Genomic DNA, 12,648 nt, shown 5'->3' with positions numbered 1-12,648 from the left:
GTAGCCTCCCTGCTGAAATGAAAACTCAGAGGAGGTAACTGAATACTCCCTGCAGTCAGTGCATTGCCAGCCTAAAGAAAAAACAAACATGCTTACAGAGAACAATGAACATTCCTTGAAACCCTAGGAGAGAGATTTTATTTATTTTCTTATTATTATTATTTTCTTTTTAAGGCAAAAAAAAAAAAGACCCTGTCAAGGTCTTCAAGCTCAGACTTCTGAGTTGTTGACATCTATGTGGCACATGAACTTCTCACCCCTTTTTATTAACTTGGTACTTCTCTGAGCTGCAGTAGCTGCAGTGGGTTGGCATCTACATTCTGTAGTTTGTAATGTGTGCTCCTGCAACATATTTTCCTTTTTTTTTTTCCACCTCTGTTTGACCTTCTTACATTTCTGGTGATTCAAATCTGCCTTTCATTAGCATTTTCCCTCTGCTGTTCTGACCTGCTGGGTCTTAGACCTCCGAATGCAGTTTATTCAGAAGCAACTTAGAAATCCACCTGGATAATTGAAAGACTGGTAACTTCCAGTTAGGAGGAGGGTCGTGATTTGTGAGTTCCCTGTTGTTTGTTCTCCCATTTACCTCTGCCTAGCTTTGGTGTTCTTCATGGGATAGCCGCTCCATTCTCAACAAAGTTGATCTCAAATCTTGACCTGCATTTAAGTGATTTCTAATGCAGCTCCTCAGCTTTCAACTTTACTGTAGATTTGATCTGAGAATTGAATATTTTTGTAAATTCTTGATGTTCAGAAGATAGGCAGGCAGGTCACAGGCAGGTCACGGCTTCAGAGCTAGATGTATCAGGATGTAGAAACTTACTCTGTCTTTCATTATCTGTGTTTCTATTAAGATAAGAAGTTCTGAAAATTCAGCTACTCAATTAGTATTAATAGCGAGTGTTTTGGAGTGGTGTATAGGATTAAGCATTTCACGTGGCATTCTTTTTGGCTTAGATTTAAAGGTCTGAAGATTTTTAAAGACCATCTATCCTGAAATTACATAAAGAGAGCTTTTATGTGTATGAAATGAGATTGCTGCGGTGCATGAGATCACCCTAATGGACTTTCATCAAGAGATATTGCTTATTTTATTAGGTTATTTAATTTAGACTTTCATTGCTGGAGTATCCCTAAAACCTGTACCGTGAGCTCTGGATTTCATGAAGTTCGGCTTCCTCGGGATTTATCTTGATGATTGACTTTGGCTGTTCTTTATGAATCTTTCTGTAGCTGGGGCAATTACAAGGATTTTTTCTTTGTAGATTCACTGGCTTTTAATAATAAGGGACTTGGAGATACTGTAGTGGAGGCAAAAATAAATGAAGACATAAATTAAAATCTTTGCTTTGAACATAAAGTGTCAAGTCTGTAAGAAGAGATGAGATATGGATTATGAGCAAGTGAGGGAGGAATAAAGAAACCTAAATGGTTGGTCATAGTTCCAAGCAACTGAGAGGCCAAAAGGTGTGTTTGACTGCAAAAGAGAAAGGAGCAGACCAAACAAGCTCAGGGCCTGAACTGAAAAGTCTGCAACATCTATATCTATGTTTGAAGTTAGTTTAAACTGTTGGTACTTGTTAGTCTGGTAGATTAAGCTATTGGGATTTCTTTTACATTTTAGAAATGGATGAGTCTTAATTGGGAGTGTTTTCTTCTTGGGAATTGCCAGAAAGTGACTGTTAAATTTATTGTGTATGTTTCACTGCATATTATTGATAGTTTAAAAATTCAGTGCATGTAATAGATGCTCATGGAAGCAAAATAGTCTCCCATTGTGTACCCCTTGGTATGGCTGTATTCTTTTGCAGTGCAACCTGCTATTTTAATGGTTTAGATCTCACATCATAATCTCTTCCTCTAAGCTGGTGACTATCTGTACGGACTGTAAATTCTCAGATATTTTCTACAGTGTTACGTGTCTGATGAAAATAAGTTTATTTTCCAGACCGGATGGTTATGCAATACTTTGAGATCTTACAGGATGCTGGATTTCTGAAGTTGACTGTATGGGTTAATGTTGTTGACTGTATGGTTACTATAATTGGTTACCTTTTCTGGAGAACTAGATTTTAAGATACCTGCCCAGAGCACTGTATGCAAGTACCATTACCCATACTGTATTGAACAGAACTCCAGATCACATTTTCTTTTGACTCCCAAACTTCCACGGAGTTTTCTGATTTTCTCAGGAAGTTTTCCCCTATTTTTCTTTCCTGTTCTGATTTTTCTCTGTATCACTATTTCTTCTTTAAAGTGTTTGTAACCTATTTCAGATATTTTAGCCACTTAATTACTGTTGGAATTATTGCATGAAGCCGAGATTGAGGCTCCATTAGCTTATTTTAAATGTGTCACTGTGCAACCTCAGTAATTCTACGCATTTGATTTAATTTTTCTTCAGATTGAAGATGGGAGTAAAGCTGCTTCTGTGGACAAGTTGCTGGCTGGGGATGAAATTGTTGGCATCAATGATGTGGGCCTCTCTGGGTTCCGACAAGAAGCAATCTGTCTGGTGAAAGGCTCACACAAGACGCTAAAGCTTGTAGTAAAGAGGTAAGCTTGTGACAATCAGCTGGAAGACCAAATGTATTTCTGTCTCTCATCTGCTGAACAACTAAATTTGCCAAGACTTGTCAAGACTATGACTTGTTCAGTGCAATTAATGTTCTTACTGAGTAGAGTTACTTCCTTCTTGAACACGGGACCATTAAGGAAGACATGGGTAGAGGTGGCCTGTTGATCAAAGCAAAAATTGAGGCAGTGCATTTTGTGAATACTGCTGTAATGGGAGGAGTAGGCACTCTGTTGCATTCTGCCCTCTTGGGATACAGAACTGAAGCATTTTGTTCACCTTGCCCTGCTTCCTCTGTGTTTGTGAGCTGACGTTGGTAAAGCTTTTTAACATTAGTTACTGTACAGGCCAGTCTGAATCTGAGGTGTGGGTTATGTATTAAGCTTCTGGAAAACTGTTTCCCTGCTTTGTGAGAATATTTAGGGTCTCCAGTGTTATGAACAGGTGCTAAAATTAGGTTAAATTGAATAATTATAAAGAAAGAAAGCTGGTAAATCGAAAAAGAAATACTCTTTCTCATTAATCACTGTGAACTTTCTGATTTTATCAGAAATAGATATCAAATATGAAAACATTGCAAGCAGTCTTTCGTGTATATTTTTGATGTCTTAGTTAGAATCAAAAAGAATTTTGTTGCAACACTGAAAGTGCTGAGAAGTGTGTTTGAGGTGGATGATAAGCCAGTCTGTAAATACAATGAGCTTTCTGACATTGTCTCCAATAGGGATCATGTTTTGTGAAAAAGCACTGGTAGAGGGCAGGTGTGAAGGCCTGCTTTTCACCTGTGGTTTGAGGTGTTTTTGATAGATGCAGTTGTGGGAGCCTGAGTTTCTTTTGCAGGTAAACAGAGTGTTCTCAGAAATGACTGTTTCCAGGAGCTCTCCCCAAACGATTGTAATCTTAGGCTAATAAAATGCTGGCAGCTTAAAAATCGTGTTGATGTTCAGTGTTTTCAACTTATACTGGCCGTTCCTGTAGGAAAAAAAAATAAATGAGTGAAGTTTACAGCAGCTGTTTCTGTCAACAAAATGAAGAACTTCAGAACTGAGAAGCTTTATAGACACTGAAGGAGCTGCCAAGACAGCAAGTCTTAATTAGGATAAATAACTTCAGACCAAGTGAAAAGATTCCCTCTTTCGTAATGCTTTCAGTTGTGTGATTGTAATTTGCTCAAAATCTGAGAATTCTCATCTATCCTTGGAAATGGCTGAAAGCTTATTCCTGATATAACCTAGCAGTAGACACACCTAAACCGTTCTCATCATTCATCAGTATTTCTCTCCATGCAGATGCTTATGGAGAACTTTCATGCAGCTAATCAAGCACTCAGCTGTGTCTAGGGATTTGTGGCTGCACTTCACAGGCAACAGAGCGCCATTGCTATGCATGCCTGCATGCAGTTTGGTGCAAAGCTGATGGATTTTCATCACTCCTTTCTCATCACTCCTCTTCTTCCTTCCTCAGCCCATGTGCAGTGGGCACAGTCAACCTAGCTGTTCTGGCCAAGAGGCTGATTTAGTGGCTGTTAGGGAAAACATTTTTGTCCTAAATGAGTGAAGAATTCTATAGCTGCTTAAACAGGCAAGAGCTTTTTAGGTCATTGGCAAACCTGCATAATATTAGATAAAATTTTATAAGAAGTACTGAATGAAATTAGCCAGAGCTTTTGTTTGGGTGTTTTCAACTTTGCTCTTTCTGTTGGAAAGTTGCCTTAGGACATCAGTCCTTTGACGGTCAGAAACCTTAAACACCCAGACTCATTTTATTCCTGGCCAAGTTGTTCTCATGCTCTGCTGTCTGTGTGCTGAAACAGCTTTTCTTTTCCTGTTGGAAGTTCAAATGATGCAGGTTTTTATAAAAGTCTTGTCGCAGAAGTTATGGTTTGAACAACAGTATTGTTTTGTGTTGTTTGCTCTAAATCTTTGGCTGAATTTTTATGAGTGCTTTAAACAGTCCTGTCTTTAAGCAAGCCAGTTGTGTAGTCTTTGTATGAGTACTCCTGCAGATCTGGAGTGAATTGGATCAGGGAACTGATCTGACTGCAAAATGACTTGGGGAAGCAGGTTTTCAGCTGGATAGGACCACCACTTTTGGAGGCAGTCTGCACATTAATTACTTACAGTGATCTTGAAATGGCTGGCTGCCTCAGCATTTGTAGACTGTTTCAGTTTTCTTTAGATCCACCCTTACTGTTCTCTTTGGAGAATGGGAAAAATCCCACCATTCCTTTTCGTTGAGTTATGCGTAAGACGATGTATTAATCTTCATCATAGCTTCCTTTTGTCTGTTTGCTCTGTGTTATTTGCCTAATACTGTGGTGCTTTTCTGTAGCATTAATAACGTTTTATTTCTTGTGGATGCCAGTGTAGTACTCTGAAGCACAGAGCTGATAAATGGTTTGAAGCTCAACAACCCAGTCCTGGAGGTTAAAAGAAGCAAAAAGGATCATAGTTTTAACCACATTTGTCCTAGAAATTGGTAGGAATTAGCCTGAAAAGGTGAACTCTGGATTTTATGTTGGAAACTTTATTTCCTGGGATTGTTTCTGTAATCAACCATTTCTCAACTTCTCCAGGCATGGGGAAAAAAAAAATGTTGTGACAAAATTACTTCTTAACCAAATCCTTCAACATTGAGAAGTTCCTGATATCTGGGATATCGAGTTTTTATTCATCACTTCTGAGGCGAACATCTGTATGAAATTCCTCTGTGCAGGTCACTATTTCATGCAGTAATGTCAAGTCCTGATCTTTTGTTCATCTAACTCTTTCTGTACCTGGGAAGTAATCGGGCATGCTAGTTCTGTTTTGGAAGCCTAATTTACACTGAGCTAACACCAAGTGAAAAAGTGTTGCCTTAGTAAGTAGCACATTTCATTCACGTAATTAACTTGTGACTGTAGCAGGTCTTTCTGGTGTGGTTGTTGTGGTTCAGCAGTGGTTCCTGGCTTGCACAAAATTGTTATTATGCATTGAACTGTACGGGAGGTGAAAGTACTTCTTTCTAAGTGAAATTGCCTGTGGTACCAAATACTAAGCATATATTTGCTGTCTAGCAGCATATGCTTTGCTTCATTTTTTATTTATTTTTTAACTTTTTTTGAACTTTGCATACTTGCATTCTAAGCAGAATGGGAACTGTGCAACAGGCTCAGCAACAAATGCAGCATTTAAATAGCTCACCAGTGCTGATGATTGAACAAGAGCAGTATACGGTTGGTCTTGGATTAACAGAGAGCTCAGGAGACTTTGTGTTGTTTTCTCACGTGGATTTGTCAAAACAACATGTCTTAATTGCATGCTGATTCTTCAGCGTATAGTACTGAATTGTTTCTTGAGTAGATTCCCTTCCTAGGAAGACACCAAGCATGCTTAGGATGTTTCTTACATGAGATGTGAATTTCTTTCAGAATAGATGTGTACGTGTTTATATAAAAAATGTAAAATTGCCATGATTGTCGATACTAAGGTGTTTGTAGTTATACATCTCTTCCAGTTCTTAAGTGTAATCTCCATTGCTCTGTACGTGCTAGATGTAAGGAAATGCCACAGAGCTGTGAAAGTTTGGAGTTATTTTTTACTTCTTGTGATTGAAAAGAGGAAGATACACGTGTCAGGTTGTGTGCAGCAGGATAGCTCAGGGCCATGTTTTCTAGTGTCTCATGTGGTGCTGCCAGCAAGTTACCAAGGCTGAAGAAGTGGAGGCAGAAACCAGATGAGTGTAAAGGAAACTTGTCCTTTCAGTGGCACAGTGCATAAAGGCCTACCTCAGAAGCACTTCCTGTGAATATGAAGGGGTTTGTAGGAGGACTTTCCCATAAAGAAGCTCTGAGTAACAGCAGAATAAACCTCTGTGGACTTTGTGTACTTGGCAGGACACTTTGGAGGAGCTGCCAAGGATGCCCCCCTCATGCTCCAGCATGTCCATGACTGTCTGTGTGGGCAGGCCTGGGGCTGACTGTGTTGCCATCACCCTTCTCCCACTTCTCCAGCTGCCTGACCCTGCACTGCTGACAGTAAGGCCTGGACATGAGAAAAGAATGTACATATAGCTTCATGTTTTCAACAAATTATATACATTGAAAGCCTCCTGATGAGGACGATTTCACCTGCTTGTCTGACTGTTGGCACAGTCTCTTAATTATGTATACGCAGAAATGGTACAAATCTGTGTTCCCTTCACCTCCATCCTAGCAATTCCACTCAGGTATTTGGGTGTTTCCCATGCCAACTGACTTTTTGGTGGGATGTTTAGCCAAAAAGCGCTTTTATTTCTTAATTTTTTGGCTGATTAGTTTCTCAGTTGTCTTAACATGGTTTGTTAGTGACATACTAGTTGACACTTTTAAGTGAACATAAGCTTCAGTTCCTTGAATTGGAGGTGTTGTCCCTGGTTTCAAAGAGCAAATCATTGTTTAGTGTGTTTTTCAATGTTTGCTTTGTACAACTGTCAGGACTCTCTCGATACATATGTTGTGACTGACATGTTTTTATATTGTGGTGACTTTCAAAATCTCATTCTTCACAAATATGAACAAATTCACTGTCAAGCTTGAATAATAGAAAGCCAAAAATATGGCACACATCACCGTATTTTACTAAGTCATCTCCATCAGGGAGATGTTTGGGGTAGTAGAAAAGGCATAGAAATTTATTTGTGGGGATAAAGTTTTAATATTCTTATTCAGCAAGTTACTTGTGTCAGTGATATTCAGTTTTGTGAAGCAGTTACCAAAATTGAATAATACTGCTTATTCTGTGGAATAGAATATGCATCCAACACTAACAGCCTGTGAGTCACAAATGTTTCCTTCCTTCAGTCCTGCAAGCACTTGTTGAAATAGTTAATTTTGAGCATGTGTAGTCCCATCGGCTTCAGTGAGCGCTCACCTTACTGAAGATGAAACGTACAAGTGCTTACAGGGTTTAACCAGAAATTTATAACACCAAATTTGTTCTTAACACTACTTTCCCCGGGTGAATTCCAGTTTAAGTGCTGGACTGGTAGACTTACCCCTTGGGTAAGAGGTGAAGCAGGTGCGCATTCAAGAAGTGGTGAGCCTGAAGGCTTAACTTCACAGAATACTTTCACATGGGCACACAGAATACTTTCACATGGGCACACAGAATACTTTCACATGGGCACACAGAATACTTTCACATGGGCACACAGAATGTAAGTGTGCTGGATAGCAGCATAGAGTGTAGATCTCTTCTGTCTCTTGACTGTAACGGTCATAACCCCATCCATGAAAGACTAAATGAATCGTTTTCTATTTGGTTTGGTTGTTTTGTGTTGTTTTGTTGGTGCATGTGCACAAGTTCAGTGTGTCGGTAATGCTTCTTTTCCAGTATGCTGAAGTTCTCCTTGTGCTACTTGGATTTTAGATTACGTATTTCACTTCCTGAAGGTAAATGATGGACTACGTTGAAAATTTGGATGCTTAAATGTTTTCATGTCAAGTAACCTGCCATGTGAAGTGTAGAGATTTTGTGTTGTACTTGGTTGTGTAACTACATGTAACACCTTCTAATTAGCAAAGATGATAAAAGATTTCTTTAAAAGTTCTGGGTCCAGCTCCTAACTCCAGAAATATGAATACTTAAAAGAAGAGCAACGATACAGGACTATTGTAACTTTAGTTACTGAATTACTGAACAAAGTTTCATCTCATCGCTTAAACAAGACGCCATTACTTTATGGTCATGGTTGCAGCATTGTACTGTTGAGCTTCGTGTCCCTTATACTTTTACTCCATTGCAGAGTCACAGTTTGGGGGAATTTTGGCTGAGTTGCAGTTTGAATCAAGGTCCATTCACTGGTCTGGCTCATAGAGTAGCCTTGCTGGCAGGCGGGGAGCCAAGCTGGAGTATGACACCTGATGGGGAAGAAAAAGAGATGGGAATGCCTTCAAAATATGATCTGGCCTAGAGCATGTCTGAGCAAAATACCTTGCCCACATAAAATCTGAAGCATCTTAGCTTCTGGGGTTGTTCTTTGTGGAGATTCAGTAGTTTGCATTGTGTGGCCATAAGGTTTCAAACAGGAATGAGACAAACTGAGTTCATGCTGTCTCCTGAAATGCCCTGGGAGTGGAGGAACTCTCCTTCCCCACTCCCATTTTTTTGATAACCTTGGACATGGTTAAGTAAATCATAGATGAAACTAGTGTGGGTAAGCACCACATCTACATAGAAATGCCAGTATTGGGAATGTGGTTTGTAAGGAAGTTCAGTTCATCTGAGCTAGCCATGGAACTGTAAGCCCACTGCGGTAGGCAGCTCAGGGGTGACACACAGCTATGTCTTCTGGCCATGAGCAAAGCAGAGTTTCCACAGTCATATGTTCCAAGGAGGTAACAAGTCCCTTTTTTGCTGAGGGCACCACGTTGGGCTGGCACAGCTGGCTGCAGACTGCTGCTTGCTAACTTTGTCTTGGACAAAGGCATTGGAGGAGAGTGAAGTCCGAAGGCTGCTCTGCTGCCTGCTTCTGGCTCCTGCTCTTTCACCTTGGTCACAGTGAGAGAACCGGAAATTCCCAGTGCATTTGGATTCCTTCTACTGTTGCTGCTGTGAGAGGCTGCATTTTTCTTCAGCATTACTGGTGCATGAAGCCTTTTTTTTTTTTGTATTCATGTTAAAGGTTAATTTCTTTAGCCCCTTGCTTTTACATAGCATGATAATTTCTGAAATGCTTGAGTGTAAACCCTACTTGAAGCGGCATTTGGAGCCAATTATTCAATATGTGAAGCATTTTAGATGTTTCCAGATGATAAAGACTTAGTAAAAAAAAAAAGTTTTATTATGTTTTGGAGGAATTCTGATAAATCATAGCAAAAACTGAGGTAAAAGAATGACTTCAGGACTTCAATGCTATCTAGACATCAAAAGGTAGCAGAATATACACGAAATAATGACAAAAAGGTATTTATGTAACATATGTGATGTAACATAAATCCCATGATCAACATTTTTGTCTCATCTCAGACATCCAGATGTGCCTGTCTAGTTCCCCAAGGCAGAGTTAGGAGAAACCGTTCCAGAATATGAAAGCTTTATCATGGTAGTCTATTGTGAATTTACCAGGCAGGAAGATTGATGATTTCTTACCTTATACTGCTTAATACCTCATTGTCAGCAGTGCATGTCTTAGATAGAAATGAAATTGCTGTTCCATCCTGCTCAAGCCTGTACAGTTGAGCTGAAGTACAAAAAAGACTGAAGGAAACTATGGTGGTTAAATCCTGATTTGCCCAAGTTAATGACTGAACTCTCATTATTTGTAAGGACAGAAAGACCTGATAATGTATTTGTGTTTATTTGTTCTCACAGTTTGAAGCAGAGTATTTTACAGATCTGTTTGGATTCTTTTTGTGTTAAATGTGACTTCCTAGGTCATGGGAAAGACAAAAAGCTCCTCTACTCTGCTGCAACAACATAATTCTGCTTCCAGCATGGCTTCTTTGCCCCATTTTCAGACGTGGTGACTGGCAGACCAGGGCTCAGACTGACTGTCTACATGACACATGCAAAAGAGAAAACAAAGAGCAATGCTGCATGTAGTCTTGTTGTGGTCAAGAACAACTGTGTTAGTCTTCGTGCGAGTTTAGGAGGCGTGAATATGTGTTTAAGGTAGGATATGAGCCTCTGCTGAAATGTTAGGGTTTAGGGCAGATACCTGTATCACAGAAATATGTCAGTAACTTTTCTGTCAAAATACTGGTTCAGTTTTCCATTTAAAGACATCTCAGTAATAATAGACTAGTTTTATTACTCCTTCACTTACTTTGCATTCCCCTCACTTCCACCAGAAGCACATAAGCTAAGCACAGTCTTATTTTATTTTTCTGTTCTCAAATTTTAGGTCAGTTGTTTTAGGGAAACTTCTTGTAAGTCATTTCCTTTTATGATAAGATAATAGGAGCTGAAAATATGAAAACAGGAACTCCTCTTGCTTTTCATGGAAGAAAATGCTGCCATTCCATTTGCTGCTTCCAGAAATGTATGCTGACTTTTTTTTTTTGTTTGTGTGTGTGGTTAGAACTTATCAATGCTTTTCTTGGAAAGGCAACTGAGAAGGGAGTACGAGATATTCAGCTAGTCAGGGCACAGAGACCAAAAAAGCAAAACCACAAACGCAGTTTTGATGTTTTAGCTCATTGCTCTGAGTTTTAGTGAGATAGAAAAGTTGAGAGAAAACATATGGTGATATCAGAAAACGGCCTGTTAATTTCAGGAGTCGCAGTTGAAGTGAGCCATTTTGAAGGTGCGCAACATGAAAAAACTGCTGAGTAATCTCCCTTGGAAAACAAAGAGAAAGAGCAGTGAATGTGTCTCAAAGTCAGCATTCAAGAGTCAAGACATCTAGAATCTCTTGGCTTCTGAAGATTGTGCCTGCAGCAGTTAAGTGTCTGAGAACTTAAATGTGCAAATAAGACTGCCTGGCCACAACAAAAGAGTTATTTTTATTCTCTGAATAGGTGCAAGTCCTTCGTTTTCCCCATGATGTAATTCTTTGCTACTAGCGCTCTCTTGTGGCTGTTTTCATTAAACAATTTAAAAGGCATTTTAACGATAAATGTATTAAGTTGGAGATTTCTTCCTTAGAATATGATCTCTTTTGGATAAGAGTTCCTAAATTAAATAGGATGTATATTTTAATGATGCATGAAGGTCATTCTAGAGAAAAGCACCCATAATGTGGGGTGAGATCTCAAAGGGGGAGCATGCCTTCTGACTGGCCAGGTTTTAAACTGTTTTTTGTCTTTATACTTAGTGAAGTTCATGTTGACAGCCACAGTCAGACAGCAGAGGGACTGGGACTGCCACCATCAGCAACCCACTGTAGAACAGATGCTACTTCATTTGTGTGATGACAATGCTCCACGTGATAAGCAGATCACTTGCCATAACTTTGGTTGTTAAAACAAGTGAAATATGGACCTGAGAAACCTTTATCTGTAAAACTGATAAGTGTGTTCCGGGTAACGATTTTTGAGAATGAATCATAGTTTTCTAGTTCTGGGGATGGCGGTGAAGCTGGAGTTAACTCTTGGCCAGTTCTGTTTTCAAGTTAGAAGGATCTTAATTCTCAGTAAGGAGCTCAAGCTTTCTAGAAGCTTAGATTGTGGCATGCAGGAATTTTCAGTGAGCTAGGAATGTTCTTTACTGCCTTAAGAAAAAGGTAGTTTTTAATGAAAAGTTTAATCTGTTGCTGTATAGACTGATTACCATCGTGATTACAAATCCAGTGTCAAAACTTTATTGTCATGCCAGAATTAATACCAAGTGTGTGAAGTTGGCTGTGGACTCCACTTCTATATATAATGCAACAAACAACTTAAAAAAATGATCCCAGGGTACTTGATTATAGCTCTCCTCTCTTGGAGAGGAGCAGGTTCATGACTGACAAAGCCTTGAGCAAGGGGACGTTTCACCTCAAAATACTGAAGCATTTCAGTTCTCCAGAATGCTTAAATCTTTGTGCATGGCATTTGTCTGGAAAAACATAAAAAAAAGCCTCTGAAGGCCAAATTAAAGTCCTATTAGCCAACTGTGTTTAGGGGGTGAGATTTTCCTTTAACATTATTGGGATAGTTGCTTTTGTTTTTCACTTGTCCTTCCTCTTTTTGACACTGTGACAATGGAATTCTAGTAGTGTTAACTCTTCAGATAGCGCATTCTGCAGTACTTACAGTATGCAATTGTATGGGAGATTGGTAATCACAGCCTGAACCTCTGATTAATCAGCTGAGGCAAGTGTGGGTCAGCTGTGGGAGCACAGGTGAGAGTGATGTAGCTGTGCTCCCGGAAGGGGTGGAGCTCGACTCCACCCCCTCTGAGACCTCATTTAAGGGCCGACTCCCACTGAGGCAGCATCTCTTGGAGATTGCTCTCCAGTGAGGACTGCCCCAGCTTCTTCAGCCAAGGCACCACCACTGGTGAGTTTCCCTTTGCTTATTCCTTCTGTACATTTGCTACCATCTGTATATTAACAACCAATACAGCAATTTATTATTCTGATAGGTTGAGTGAAGATGGACCTCTTAAATTCCAGAAACAATCCCTTTTTCT

General features: G+C 39.6%; 1 protein-coding gene across 3 annotated transcripts in view; it reads left to right on the top strand.

Moving 5' to 3' along the window:
• Positions 1-12,648, top strand: part of SHROOM2 (shroom family member 2) — a 120,484-nt gene that overhangs the window by 44,994 nt on the left and 62,842 nt on the right. For all 3 annotated transcript variants that reach the window (XM_072332284.1, XM_072332275.1, XM_072332266.1), the window contains exon 2: positions 2,405-2,556. In XM_072332284.1, the coding sequence (XP_072188385.1) occupies positions 2,405-2,556 (152 nt within the window). The remainder of the gene's footprint in view (positions 1-2,404; positions 2,557-12,648) is intronic.

The sequence above is a fragment of the Excalfactoria chinensis genome, chromosome 1 (assembly GCF_039878825.1).
Source record: "Excalfactoria chinensis isolate bCotChi1 chromosome 1, bCotChi1.hap2, whole genome shotgun sequence".
Taxonomy (NCBI): domain Eukaryota; kingdom Metazoa; phylum Chordata; class Aves; order Galliformes; family Phasianidae; genus Excalfactoria; species Excalfactoria chinensis.
Note: the sequence above shows the minus strand (reverse complement) of the source record. Positions and strands in the feature narration are given on the sequence as shown.